At 34.2% G+C, this 15,383-nt stretch overlaps 1 protein-coding gene across 1 annotated transcript; it reads left to right on the forward strand.

Moving 5' to 3' along the window:
- The first annotated feature begins 359 nt into the window (after positions 1-359).
- LOC123866783 lies at positions 360-13,869 on the forward strand. Its single transcript, XM_045908473.1, has 6 exons — positions 360-558; positions 7,221-7,426; positions 8,116-8,251; positions 9,513-9,646; positions 11,877-12,081; positions 13,466-13,869. The coding sequence occupies exons 1-6, from the start codon at positions 519-521 to the stop codon at positions 13,558-13,560; spliced, it is 816 nt and encodes a 271-aa protein (XP_045764429.1). The 5' UTR covers positions 360-518; the 3' UTR covers positions 13,561-13,869.
- The last annotated feature ends 1,514 nt before the right edge of the window (positions 13,870-15,383 follow it).

Here is a 15,383-nt window from a genome sequence, read left to right on the forward strand (position 1 = left end):
GAGATACCCACATTTCAGATTGACTTGAATTAAGTGCATAGTATAATATTACTAAAAATCCTAGGTAAGTATAATTTCTATAAATGTCGTAATAATTAACTAGTGTTTGTCTAGTCATCTGCTGGTATTGTAGAGACACCGTATTTCTAACAAGACTTACAATAAAAGGGAAAGTAAACAGTCTAGTGTAGATACAGACCCACCATTTGGTCAAACAGTAAACTGTATCAACTTAACCTGTAAGATCATGAAAATGTAAACAGGGTTTATTTTGTGACCCCCACTGGGTGCGGGGCGAGCGATCGCGGATTCTGCCTAGCATGACCGAATTGACCGCCGACTCAGTGAAGAAACAACCGTCAATGTGAACACACGCACGGCACTGTTTCTTGAAATCCATGTTACGTATTGACGTGTCTGTTAAATAATTTATTAAATGGGTGATTAGTGGAAAACAAAAGCAATAACTGACAACAAAAGTGATATGTGATGAGACGTTTTGGATTACATTGAAGAGCATGTTTGTTTTACTGGCAGTTCTCTGTTTACTTATAAAAGGTATTGTTTTAGTAACTAATTTGAATCGCAATTTGTTTAGGTACATAATATTTTGTTCCCTGAAATATTAACTTTTGTTATATTAAATTGAATGTTTACTTTTACCTTGTTTTGATACCCACGTTGGGCGCCATAGGTAAATGGTTGTACATAATACCTTTCAAGTTTACATTTTTAATAATACCAGCAAAGTAACATATAAGTATATAATTTGGTATAATTTTGAAATAAACTAATCAACTTAGTACATCGCGTATCGTATTGCCACACTGGTATTGCCAAAAGACTTGGCATTACACCAAGATATTGTGGAGAAAGAGTCATGTCATATTCTTTGTTCTTCTCTCTGGGCTGGTTTCCGCACTTAAACGTTTCCGTCTGTTGTGCATATTCTTTGTTAATACATATTTTTATCTATGAAGGCATTAGTTGTGGCAACAGATTCCACCATAACCACAGATAACAAAAAGTCAATTAAGAAATGATGACTCCAAAAATTATTTCCGCCATATTCCGCACCATCTTATCAAAGCGATTAATGATATCCACTGGATTCTTATGTTCTGCACTTATTTGACATAATATAAACTTCATACTTCGTCATACTTCTCTGAAACAACTATAACTGACATTATCATTAACTTTATGAGTACTTGTACTACTTGCACTTGATTCATACATTTCATACAAATAATGCCATAGTGACTTGACTTGCTGCCCCGTCCTTTTGCGGTTTTGCGATCACATTGAAGGGGTTAAAATATCGACATTAATTTCAAAGACTCTGAATGTCGTTTGAAATGTTCGAAAAGAAAATCAGCTTTGAAATATAATACAGCACTGAAATATCGTAAATATTCGATGTCAAAGAAGACCTTAATATCAACCTCAATATTTTAATATGGAAGCTAAGACATTAATAGGATAATATAAGAATTATATTCATGATAAAGATTATACTTCAACTATATGTTGTCTGGCAACTTGTAATTGGCTTAAATTTAACACCTCATTTATAACAACATTATCGAATTTGATAACCTTTCAAATGAGAAGCCAAGGATATTCTTAATTAAATTCTGCCTGTTTATAGTACTTTTGAGACTTATTAGAAATTTTATCAATAAATCATAAAGTTGAGTACGTCTTTTGACACTTTAGAGCTTTCATATATAAAAGTTGATATACTTCTCTTTATATCTACAAGCTTTTTATGATATCAGATTTGGGCTGGACTACCATGTAATTCTATTTCAGGCTGGCATTAATCGCTGACACAGCTCCAAAATGATACATAATATTTGGCATCTGATCATTACTTTTAAAACCATTTTTACAATTTACTGATTGTGTAAAAAACTGTACACATGACAAACTAGTCAGACGTTTGCTGAACAAATTAAAGCTTAATTAGCCTTTATTCAAGATTTCCTACTTAGTACCTTATGTAAATTATTACGTTTCAATGTCGAACTCTTGTGGAACGCAAATGATATCTCTGTTTATTATACAAAAGTATAATATAGGTACTAAAGCAACAGGCTAGGTATCTACCTGCAGGTCTTATCTGGGTCATTCTGTAACAAAGATTTACTCGCTAAACTACGGATAAAAATACTCGGCAGACATCATAAAACCGTGGTTACGGCGAAGTATCGTGACTCAAGAAGTAGGCGAGGAGCTTACATAAGAAATCGAAGCTTCCATTTTGAATATTAATAGTACCCAGTTCATGCGGAAAGTTTCAATTATCATGGAAGCTTTAGATGCTTAGTTATAATGGCTGTCTTTAGTAAGTTCCACATCAAAGTCTAATGGTCCAGGCTCACTTCTTGGTAGGAAAGCTTGGGAGCAATGCTTATTAACTACGAACACATAATAGTAGATTATTCAACATTGGGATAATGTAATGTCTTACGTTACGGGCGCTGGGATAAATCTCAAGCGTAACGAGGGACTCCAGACTAACTTCCGAGCGTCGCGAGTGTGTTGCATCTAGACTCCTGAGTGAAGCGCGAGGTTTAGGGTCACCCAAGACAAAAAAGTATTACACCCAAATGCAATACTCTACTTTTCACACCTCGCGAGACAATGAAATCAAAATCTTCGTATGTTTAAATAGGTACCTATCGGTCTTTACAAGTTTCTGGGAGCAAATCGCTTATTACACTTTGAGCATTAATAGATTCCGGAGTTAAATTACTGCTACCATCATCGTCGCCACTCGACATTTTAATTTCAAATTAAATAAATAATTAATTTCAATAACACCGCAATATAACGTAACGAAAGTTTTGGAGGGAATCGTCAATAATCTTTAGTCTTTACCCTATAATGGTTCGTATTTCTGGCAAGTGAAAGGGACGCCATCATACGTCAAAGCGAGGCAGCAATTGTTGATGAACTAAAAACTCCTTCGAAAGGAAACTTAGGAACAGAATTTGCTTTGGGTGCGGGTTGTTCTAAATTCAAATTACATTACATCCCTTAAGGCGTAATGAATTTCAGTACAACATTACAACCCGGTATTATAATATAGTGAAATTCAATTTGCGTCCCGGTTCTCCACTCGGCGCGTTTTTTTTTCGCGAAAGTGTAAATACATCTAAATACGTGTTACAGTTAATGAATATTTTTCAGACTTAAAATTTTTAAGTGGTTCAACCTAAAAGGTACTCATTCATTACTAGTTACATTCTTTAAAATTAATATCATGATATTCAGGTTAATATTAGGTAATTAAGCCATTTATTTCATTGATGGCATCATGCAATTACCTGGCAAGTCAGGCGTATTACGTGTAATACGTAATTGGATCATAATTATAATATTAAAATAATTCTGGAAGTAATAAAGTAATTATTCAATAATACTTGAATAATTATTTTATTACTTCCAGAATTATTTTAATAATTGTGATATTTTTGGTACCTTATGATATCAATATTTACAAAGTTCATTAACTATTGCTTTTACTTCTATTATCCTTCACTCAGATTTCAGATTAAAATTACAATATCGTAACATATAATAATCTTATATTTTCAGCCACCAACACAAAAATTTGTCCAATTTTTGCATCCGCAAATACTGAAATAGCGACAAAAAAAACCGCGAATAAAATCTAAAATTTCTATTTATGTATCAACCTATTGGCGTCACTCAGAAAAGCAGGTATTATTTAAATATTTTTATCGAATTATTGGAATGTCCTCTCCAAAACCAACACAAAAAAAACACAAGTTTAATGTGCAAGGTTATCCGAGAGTTTTAATCTAAACAAACTAATGCCAAAATAAATAATTTAATTAGAGCGTGATTGCTATCACAACATCTAATTATTCAGTTCACAATCCAAATACCGAAAATATGCGATATCGCTCCGAATCTCAGAAGGAGACTGAACTAAAACCTTCGAAACACCCGTATTTATGCAAGTTCAATCTTGTTGGCCGCCTAGCAACAGATTGTATGACATCGAATGAGCCAAATATCGATTTTATCAAACTACCTGCATTAGATATATTAATAATTTTATATTATTTTTGACAACTCAAATCAATTTTTAAAAATAACCTTACAAACCAGTACGAGACAGGTTGAAATGGCAATCCGACCCAATAACGGCACTAACCCGATACGGGTGAGCGCGGGTGACGTGCGGGTGAACGCGGGTGACGTGCGGGTGAGCGCGGGTGACGTGCGGGTGAGCGCCTACCTCAAACTACCTACATTCATTTGTTATAATTACTTAAGACATTTCCAACTACCATAATGGCTATGCGTCTAAGTTGATGTCTTCAAGTTTTCGCCTCAAAGATTAAATTTATTATGAGTTGCTCGGCTTTCTTGCCTGTGTTTACTCACTTTAAATGACTGTTGGGTCCGTCCCAGTTGTACCTCGGGGGAAATAACGTAGAATGGAAATATTTACCAGCAGATCGTCCTGTCATAAGCTTAGAAACTGGCCTCATTTGTCATGGTTATTTGTGTTTTATTATTATCGCCATGTTCTCCTATTTATTTTCGTATGTTTTGTTAATGTTCAGAGGCAATATGACGAAATTAAATTACTGTATTTGTACCTGTTTTATTGGCATTTTCAAAAATAATATTATCATCAATTAACTTTTTTGGAGAATTGTTACGTAAATTAAAATGTGAAAACTATTTTTGGTAAAAGGGCTTTAATTTTGCGTAATGTTGTCTGATTTGAATATACCTAATTTACCCAATTTTGATGTAATACCTACTATGGAAATATAAAATAACATTTGAACAAAACAACAAGTGCAACAAAAAGAACTTTACAGGTTCTTTTGAACGTTATGTCTATATTATCAAACTCAATCGTTAAAAAAATATACTATTGATTTGCTAAATAGAAGCTGTGAAAAAACTTAATGGTGACATAGTTTTTTATTTCAAAAAGTTAGATTATAAATACGTTTTAAAAACGTTTTAATGATACTTGTTAGTAGCTTAATGCGGAGCTGATTACAGCTCTCATCTTTGTTAACTGATATCACAAATTCACTCAAAAGCTAAGGATAAAAGATTCTTTTAAATCAGACTTTAAACGCCACTTTTTAGAAGAATTATTTTATACCTTATAAAATAATTCTTTTAAAAATTTACGTATTACATATACATTACTCAAACTAACTACCAAATTATTACGAGATTTAGGAGTACAAAATTAATTCAACATGTCTCCAGTCTAGGTAATAGCTATTAAAGTTTATCAAAAACTGTTTGGTTTAAAATTATCTCAGGGGAAATAACAGAGAATATAAATATTTACCAACAAGCCATTATGTCAAATACCTTGGAATGGAGCTTATTTTTCATGGATACGGAGTCTTAATATTTCCTTATCCTTGTTATTTATTTATCGGGTACTTTTCCTTACATATGGAAGCATAGTAGAATAAAATATTGTTTTATTTACTAGGCACTTAGGAACACAGCTACTACGTAGTGAATTTGTGAGTGTTAGGGCAAAAACATAGATATTATAACTTTATGACCTGATGCCTTGCAGTACTCTATGGACAATAGTCCAAGTGCGATCAATGCAGAATATCTCTCTTGCTGATTTACATCAACAAAGCAGAGCATTTTGTGTCGTATTCAATTTACATACATGTAAAAAAGAAGTAAAGGACTTTAACTCTACTCCCATGCGTTTTATCTTCTCATCTCCAAAATGAGTGAGATAGTAACACGAGTTTTAAACACCATATAACTCATATTAACGTAGCCTATGGTACATGATATTATTCGTCGTATCGCATTGTGTTTGGGCTCTAGAATCCATCCATCGAATCAGGTGTTTCTTTGCATACAAAATAATTTCAGTTGTCAGGAAAAACTTCACTGTTTTTAAGTAGATCTAAGAGAGTTGTTAAAGTACAGCGTGGCCGCACGTGACGTTCTAATAAAGATAAGGCAAGGGTGAATCTGACGACCCAAATTATTGAATCTCTTCTTAAAGGGAAGTTATCTTATTATTCCTCTTAATGTTTCAAGAATTGCCCAGTCAAGCTTTAAACTAGATATAACTTTTCACGAAATACTATAGGAGCCGCGGTATTCATACAAGTTAATGAACTCAAACTTGCACGGAATACGAGTTTGGAAATCGATGAAGTTACTCGTACCTAACTGGCTACGTCAGCTGTGCTAATTATCACAAAGTTATGCAATCACCATCCCAACTATTCCCCTTGAAGTTCGGTTCGGCTTATCTTACAAAAAGTTTGCCAGTTTTGCACTTTCATGTAGATTTGTCCCCAACGCCAGTTTTTCCGATAATTTGGCCGCTTATCTACGAAACTTAATGCAATTTTAAAAGTCAGAAGTTATATCCACGCTTGTAGGACCGTTTTTACTGAATGTTTTTAGGGCTCAATTCTTCAGTTGATGGCGGTCATGTACTATTACTCCTATTGCAACACTGTCAGCATTGTTAAATAATAGATAATATTTTGTAAAGTAGATTCCTAGTTCTATGGTCAGCGTTGCTTAGTTACTATACTAGCACAGAGTGGGTATGCTCTGGGTACGTGCAATTGACGTTCATAACCGACATCAACTGATCACCGAATTCATGATCATAGGACGAATTTCGCCCTCAATTTTATTATGTCGCCTAGTATGGTCAAATATCTAGAACAATAAAAAAAACTAGGTGTTAGAGTCTAACACCTAGTTTTTTTTATTGTTTTAGTCTAACAGTTAGACAAACACACACAACACAAGTATAGAATGAATCAGAGTAGCTCATCGTCATCTACGCCGTAGCGCTTGTAGCCACGTAGCATCTTATGTAGAATTTGAGGTGAACCTCACTATAAAACGTAGGCAGAGTTCAGTAGTTTTTGCGTGATGCGGGCACAGCCAGATAGACAGACAGACAAAAATTAAAACAAAAATGTTTTGGGCTCTATAACGATAGTAATGTTCTCTCCGATTAAAATTTTCAAAATATATCAAATGTAACGTTTCTTAGTGGGGGTCTACGTTATAGAGAATACATTCAAAATGTCAAATTTCTTCACCCTGATAGATCAGTCAGTCAGATACTTCTTTTATTAATATGTAAGATGTAACCTTATTATAGTGAACAACCCTTAAAGAGATTAATTTTCTTGTTACAGAGTCCCTTCTTCTGAGAATAGTTCATGTAACGGTCCCCTCGTACCGGGTGAGAGGTCAGCCCGCCCAACTGGAGTGTAATTACGAACTAGGAGACGACACTCTCTACTCAGTGAAATGGTACAGAGATAATGAAGAGTTCTATCGATTTATGCCGAAATACGACCCTCCGAAACACGCTTACAAACTCGATGGAGTCAAAGTGGATGTAAGTACCGTTCCTTTGAAACATTTTACTAAAGAATATTTTGCCAATTAAGAAGGTCAATAGAATTTTCACCGATGAGTATGCTTTGTGAGGCCGATTTCCTGATTAATGAACTGAAAATCCATGCATTGTTACAAGGGAATTGGAAGCCTGATTTCTTGAAGGGGCCCCTTCAAAAATGAAATTTAGTGATTGTGCTGTTTATTGGGAATATTATTACTCGTACATTATCTCCATATTGTCTTGCCTAATCGAAATAAATTCGAAGTCTTTAGTTTTGAGTCTCAGAGGAGATGCTGCTACTATGCCAAAGTAAATAAATCTGAATTTGAGTTAAAATAACAATGATACCTGGGTGTCATCGTCATCATCATCATTAAATATCAACCGATAGACGTCTACTGCTGGACATAGTCTCTTGTAGGGACTTCCACTCACCACAATCTTGCACCGCCTGAATTCAGCGGCTCCCTGCATTTCGTTTGATGTCTATCAAAATCGGTTAGTTGGTCTTTGAGATAATCGTAGTCATACATACATTACATACCGTTAGAATATATAACCTCTTTTTTAAAAGCTTCTGCTCCACCCGACTCAGATGTTGATTAGGTGTGTATTGCGCCTTAACCGACCAATCGTAATTATCAATTCCTATTAATATTTAAAGTTTTTGGTGTATTTGTCAATAGATATCGAAGTCAGACGACAGAAAAGTCGCCTTACACCAGGTGACACTCAAATCAACAGGTTTGTACCGATGCGAAGTTTCCGCGGAAGCGCCAAGCTTCGCTTCAGCTGCCGGGGAGGGCAGAATGGAGGTTATCTGTGAGTAACTACTTAAAATTCACCACTTATTTGAAATGTGTTCATAACGAGGCGGAGAAATGGGAGGTATCTACACGAATTCCCATGCTTCGTCAGATTGGCGGCTGTAACGGCGCCCTATCCCAACCTCTGTCGGATGAGCCTAGGGCTCTGTTACGGTTGTACAAAAGGCCTTACGGAAGTAAGTATTTAATAAATGTACTCGTAGGTGCCTTACGAAGTGGCATGTTCCGAAAGGGAAAAAAAACCTTGAATTAAAGATTTAAAAAAAACTTACACGTGATATATTCGAATTCCATTCTATTCATATCCATATCTATATTCCATACTAAATGCAAAACTGCGTCTGCCAACTTTTAATGGCTCTTCTTGAAGTTTTGACGAAATTTGGTACAGAGGTAGCTTGCATGCCGAGAAATGATATAGGCAACGTTTAATCATGGAAATTCAAAGAGTTACCACGGGATTTAAAAAATCTAAGTCCACACGGATGAAGTCATGGGCATGTTCTAGTATTAATATAATATAGAACAATAACCTCTCAAAATATAATAGTTTAGATAATATGCTATATTCTCTATCAATACAATACAAATTAGTTTTTGCGTATTCTTTACCTTTCATTTTTTCGTTACCTATTCGTTCGCGTATCAATAATCCCATTATGTTGAAACTTTGTACAAGTTGTGTCGGTACTTGTCACAAAATCACTGATCACGGATGCATCAACCTTTGAACTAATTATTTTATTAATTTATTACGCTTAGTACTTAATATACAACGTGATACAAAATAATTAAATTCTTGATTATTCCACCTATTTTTACACATCCCGTCCAAACATCCTTCAGTGTTTATATTTCAAAGATTTTCTTTTTCACGCCCTGTGGAGGTAAATAAGCGGCCCTATTTCTATAATAAATGAACTTAACTACTCGTTTTAATTATTTTGATATCCGATAAGCAATTAATTTTATAGATAATTACATCTAATAGTTTACTAAGATTAAAAAATATCCATTATTTTTGCTAGCGTTTTTCTAACTCGGGTTCACATGATTTTTACACACACACACACACACACGGTTGGAACACAATATTAACATCTCAGTATAAACTTGCGAAAAAGGTTTTATAAATATAACGCAATGGAAATGTGAAGGCGACTTACCAATTTCGTCACTGTCAACACCTCCCTCATTCCTGAGGGGACCTTTAGGTTTCCTGTAATAGTTTCTTATTCATATTTCGTTTTATACAGATTTACCACGCGAAGGCCCTCGAATAACAGGCAATGAACAAGAGAATAGACGAGGAGATTCTTTGTTCCTCAACTGCACCTCAAGCCGGTCTTATCCTGCAGCGGTCTTGAGTTGGGATATTGATGGTGAAAAGGTATGGACCTATAATTAAATAAAATATGTTTTTCATCAACTTCAATGAAAAAGACTACCTCGCGTTCTTAAAAAAAAAGTCGTTTCAATATTCGAAATCTTTAACAACAAGACGCTGCTCCGTGTTGTCGTCGTTCACTTGGTTTTTTGTCTTTGTGTAATATAATATGGCTATAGTAAAATCCAAATGTTCAAATGTGTAACGAAAAAAAGAATACACATGGTGTAACAAAATTTATAAAAAAAAACTTTAAAAACATTGATTCAGAAGAAATTATATGTACTCTACTACGAAGACTTTTTCACTTAATACAGTAGGAAGAAGCATGATATATTCTGGAGCAGAAAATGGGATATTTTCGTATCGAAAAATTGGGAACGGTGAAGTATATACCTATTCGTTTGAGTGAGGTCGACAGGGGCCCAAACACTGAAATGCAAATGGGAGATAACCAGCTTGAGATTGGCAGTGTATGGACGTAACTGAGTAAGCTTCTAACAAATTTCCAACGGTAGGCTTCTATCGTAAATCCAGCAACAGCGAAATTATTAAAACATACTACAACCACAGCCTAAAGAGATATTTTATACAATTGGTCGATGTCTAGGCTTAGCAATTTTGTGGGTTCACAGCGGCTAATCGGGGGAGGAATTATTATACTAACCGCCATAAATTGGCAGAAATAAATTAAATTATTTTTCTGATTTCCTATGCATCAGTCGTTTAAGTATATAGTAGCTATCACCAAAAAGCTGATTCGTCCGCAAACATCAAGAGCATCGTCTCACTGTATTTATTTACGCTTTGGTAGTAGACCATATCAAAATATATTATCTGTTACTTAGTAGACAACAACTCTACTAGTGCTATGGATGCACGTGATTTTATCTACCGGGAATAAATATAATATGATGTCAAGATTTGGAAAGTTCCGAAAACAGATTCTACTGAAAAGAGCCGGCAAAAAACTGAACAGTTGCTCTTTTTGATAAAAATGTTACAATATGTAGTTTTACATAAGCAACATGAACATGTGTATAAGCATATTACACTAATTTTTGCATGCAAAGACTACCGTTTCTTGCAACCTTGTCACCAAAAAATTGGTCAAATTAGGTATATAATAACCGTATCAATAATGTTGTTTAACAGTGAATCTAAGAATTCTTTCGGAAATTTGTTATTATTAGATAAGCATATAACAAGACAACAATTAACAATTTCGACCATCAAAAAGAGTACAATTGTACCTACTTTGAATAAATGATTTTGACTTTGACTTTGACAAGATTCACAGATGAAGGAAGAAGATAAAAGGCAAAGAAAATTTTTGCTAGTTTTGATAGTTAAAATATTATAATAATAGATACATTTTGTAGTGAAAACCACTAGAAACTTTCGTCTTTCGATATAAAATCGAGTTCGATACAATTTCTCAACGAGCAGCCTTAAAATTATAAAGTAAAAACTCGGATATCTCGAAGTAGAGAAGCTAATTTAGAATTTTTCTTGACTTACACTTTTAAAAAGTTTTGAATACTTTTCTGATTAACAATCTGATAATAGCTATAATCTTACCGAAGTTGTATTGTTTGCTGAACCCTTACGACCTTTTGGTACTTATTAATTTCGAAGTTTAATAAATTCTTTTGTTACGTAAATGCGTAAAATATTTTACATTGAGGATGACAAAAGTGCAAAGTTTTAAGGATTTTATGTAAGGGTTAAATTACTTTCCTACGTTTATAATTAATATCTTACTCTTTTTTGCATCGAGGCTCGAAATATAAGCCAATATCAATTTCTTTCCCGCTAACTCAACTCTGCCTGTACCTAGTTGCAGAGGGTTATAACCGGGCCAATCGATCCTCTTAATACCGCAGGATTTATACACCTATTGCGATATTTTAGCTGAACTTCCAGTTTTAAATCATCCTTAAGTACTAACATAATCTTGAACTATGGCGTCTTTAGCTACGTATCTATTTGAGCAGCTTCAGGATGAGTAGCCTGAAGTCGAGGGTAACTGGAGGCTACTCAAATGAATACGCGTCGATCCATCTTTACTTTGGGCTAATATTAGGCCAGATGAAAATCCAGCGATGGATAAAGTACGGAATTCCGCTCACAATAGTATATTAGAATTCAGGCCTGAAAAAAAGCAATTACTGGATCAAAGAATATTTCATTCATTCATTCAATTATTATAATGTATCTATTTGTTCCTTAGGTCACAGACCCACTGCTATTGGTGGAATACCCAACAGTGCAGCACGCACACGGCCTGCTATCATCAGCTCTGGGTTTGAGAGTCCCTGCTGGTCGCACGATGCAAGTGCGATGCACCGCTCGCGTCGCGCCCGCCTGGCGGGAAGGCAGGGAAGCTGTCGTCGGCAGTGGCCAACTTGCGGACAGTAAAGAGGCCATGTTATTAGGTAAGTTGTGTGTTTCAACCAACGAACGACGACGGTAAGTGATTGTTGTGTGCTTCAGCCATAGACCAGATAGATAGATAGAACACTTTATTGCACACAAAAACACATGTAAAGGAACACAACACAGAAAGAATAAAATAGAAAAAACAATTGTGTGCAAAGGTGGCCTTATTGCTTAGATCAATCTCTACCAGGCAACCTTTGCTGAAAGGAGACGCTAGTGTTGGATAGTACCAAGTCGCAAAGAATTTCGAAATGACTTATATATAGGTACCTATATTTATTATTATATTAATAAACATAGTTACTTGTATATAATATAACAGGGATACATATAATATAATAATAATAAACAATATTTAACTATTATGGCAAAGATAAATAAAATTCTTTAAGACCAGTTATGGGCCACCATGCTTTAGAGAGCATGCTCGAGGTATTGCTTTACCCAAAGGTGCGTAAACATCACTACGCGCATGTGTGTTACGTACAATAGCAATAAATTTGCCACAACTTTTTAAAATACAATTTATGAGCTTTGCCTTTCTGGAATTTAAAATACTTTTGACCTCAGCAAACAACCCCTGTGCAATACAAAATTCAATGTCTGTAAAAAAAAATTATCGCGAGTCTAACATATTAAGGGTCTGTTTCACAACCACCAGATATATCTAACGGATAAATTTCCAAAACAAAAACTGTCATATCGTCAAAATTCGTTAGTTTATTCGAAAGTTGTGACACAGGTCCATATATTTGTAAAAAGGCGTTTTGGTCCTGGTCTGGTAGTATGTACACTTAGGTATCATCAATAACAATTCACAATACTTTAACATTCAACAAGCCCTAAAAATCCGTGATTAAGTACTTATTTATTCATAGCTCAAAATATACCCTCATACTTAAATCCTTGAAACACACTAAAAACTTTGGAACTAGAATATTTATTTATTTAAGCCCGCTGTTAACGTCAAAACTTATTTAAATAAAGAGACAGGTGACACGACAAAGTTTTTTAAACAGCTTGTCTCATTTAACCGTCACAAGTGTAAATTAAAAATTTGTAACACGCCCGACAAGTGAAGGTTACAGTAACTAGAAAAGAGCTGATAACTTTCAAACGGCTGAACCGATTTTCTTGAATTATAGCTAAGAATACTCTCGATCAAGCCACCTTTCAAACAAAAAAACTAAATTAAAATCGGTTCATTAGTTTAGGAGCTACGATGCCACTGACAGATACACAGATACACAGCTACACAGATTCACAGATACACAGATACACAGCTACACATATTCACAGATACACACGTCAAACTTACAACACCCCAGGGTCAAAAATTACAAGCATTAGCTGAAATAATAAGAACCTTATTTGTTTCAGTGCGAAGCTCGAGCTCGGTGTCTACATTAAGTGTAATTTTGTTAACACTTTCTGTTCTTCGAGTTCTCAGTTCTTTGTTGGAGTCGGAAACGTGATAAATTGTCTCTGGTCTCCTTTTAAAAGGCAACGTTACTCTGGACTAACCTTCGCTCGAAAGGCGATCGTTTTGGTAAATTTATAGTCGTGTTACTTTAGGGCCTTCTTTAGTATGTCGTGTTGAATTCGAATTAATAATACTACTAGTATTTTATATATTATGTTCATTAAACTATAGTTTTGGGGCTCATCCGCAAACGCTATATAATTTTTAACCTGAACTGAATTACTTTCAATAGAAGGGCTATTTTTAACTCGTTTTCTATGAAGTTGTCAAAATAATTAGTATGATCTTACTGGACATCAAGTTATAAGCAACAAGTGTAAATTAAAAATTTATAACACCCCCGACGATCCAAAGTATCTGAGTTTTCCAAAACATCATTTTCAAATAAATAATTATGTATTTAGGCAACGTCCATCTTGACAGCTTGACATTTGTCTATTGACATAATTTATTATGAACCTAACGGTTATCTAACCTTCTTTTCTACAAGAAAACTAGAAAAGAGCTGATAACTCTTAAACGGCTGAACCAATTTTTTTAGATTATAGCTAAGAACACTCTCGATCAAGCCACCTTTCAAACAAAAAAAACTAAATTAAAATCGGTTCATTCGTTTAGGCGCTACGAAGCCACAGACAGATACACAGATACACAGATACACAGATACACAGACACACAGATACACAGATACACACGTCAAACTTATAACACCCCTCGTTTTGGGTCGGGGGTTAAAAAATAAATGAGTTACAACAAATTTTTGTTTTAAACCCGACTTATGCATGGTATTACATATTTATTTGTACCACGTATAAACTAGCATTTAACAGAATAATTTTCAACGTTACAATAATTTTTGTATTAGAAATCTGTTAAGGTTTTTTTTTGTAATATTTTTTTCTAATTATATTGATTTATCTGAATTATGGCACTTTATCTCTGTATCTGTGTATCTAAACTAATGAACCGATTGTAATTTAGTTTTTTTTTTGAAAGGTGGCTTGATCGAAAGTGTTCTTAGCTATAATCCAAGAAAATCGGTTAAGCCGTTTGAAAGTTATCAGCTCATTTCTAGTTACTGTAACCTTCACTTGTCGGGGGTGTTATAAATTTTTAATTTACACTTGCTATTTTATACTTACATACAATATAAAACAATATTTTAGCACTACACAATAAACGAGGCCCTTTAGTGTATAGTTAGTGTATAATGTATAGTAAGTTAGTATTTACGGTTTCTCACAATACTCAGAGTTTCTATTGAGTTGTAAAATCGGATCTTAGTTATATATTTGTCTATATAGACGATCTGAGTAGAAGGAAGAAGGGCAAATTTCAGAGTATTTGTCCTTAACTTAAGTTAGATCAGGAACTGTGCATTAATCACGCCAACAAAACATATCAATCAGTTTCCGCTAATAATGCTGTCAAATAACAAAGCAAAGTTTGACAGAGACAATAAAATATTGTAATTTTTTTTCTGCAAAAAAAGATTTTCCACGTGAATGTTCTGGACGATCGTAAGATATGTAAAATAAAATTATTTTTTCTTATAGTCGCTTAAATCTATGATCAGTTAGTAAGACGAAAGCTTAGTTCAGAATGTCATCAGTTTAGTAAAATCATCATATCAAATACATATCTCTATTTAAGCGTGCTTATAATTATTTATAGTTTTGTTAAAGTACCCATTTTTATAATTTTGACTTTATGTATTCAAAAATTTTGTGATTTGTAAATACGATTTTAGTGACGCCTTCTTAGATAATACAATTAACAGTGTTGTAAATATTAGAACATTTCGTATCTAGTTTA

Source organism: Maniola jurtina, chromosome 7 (genome assembly GCF_905333055.1).
Source record: "Maniola jurtina chromosome 7, ilManJurt1.1, whole genome shotgun sequence".
NCBI classification, from domain to species: Eukaryota; Metazoa; Arthropoda; class Insecta; order Lepidoptera; family Nymphalidae; genus Maniola; species Maniola jurtina.

Bases quoted from the DNA above. Each gene is read 5' to 3' on its own strand.
- LOC123866783 (XM_045908473.1), top strand. From the start codon at position 519: ATGTTTGTTTTACTGGCAGTTCTCTGTTTACTTATAAAAG. The intron at 559-7,220 runs GTATTGTTTTAG...TTCTTGTTACAG, and splicing joins TCTCTGTTTACTTATAAAAG to AGTCCCTTCTTCTGAGAATA. The intron at 8,252-9,512 runs GTGAGTAACTAC...CGTTTTATACAG, and splicing joins GGGCAGAATGGAGGTTATCT to ATTTACCACGCGAAGGCCCT.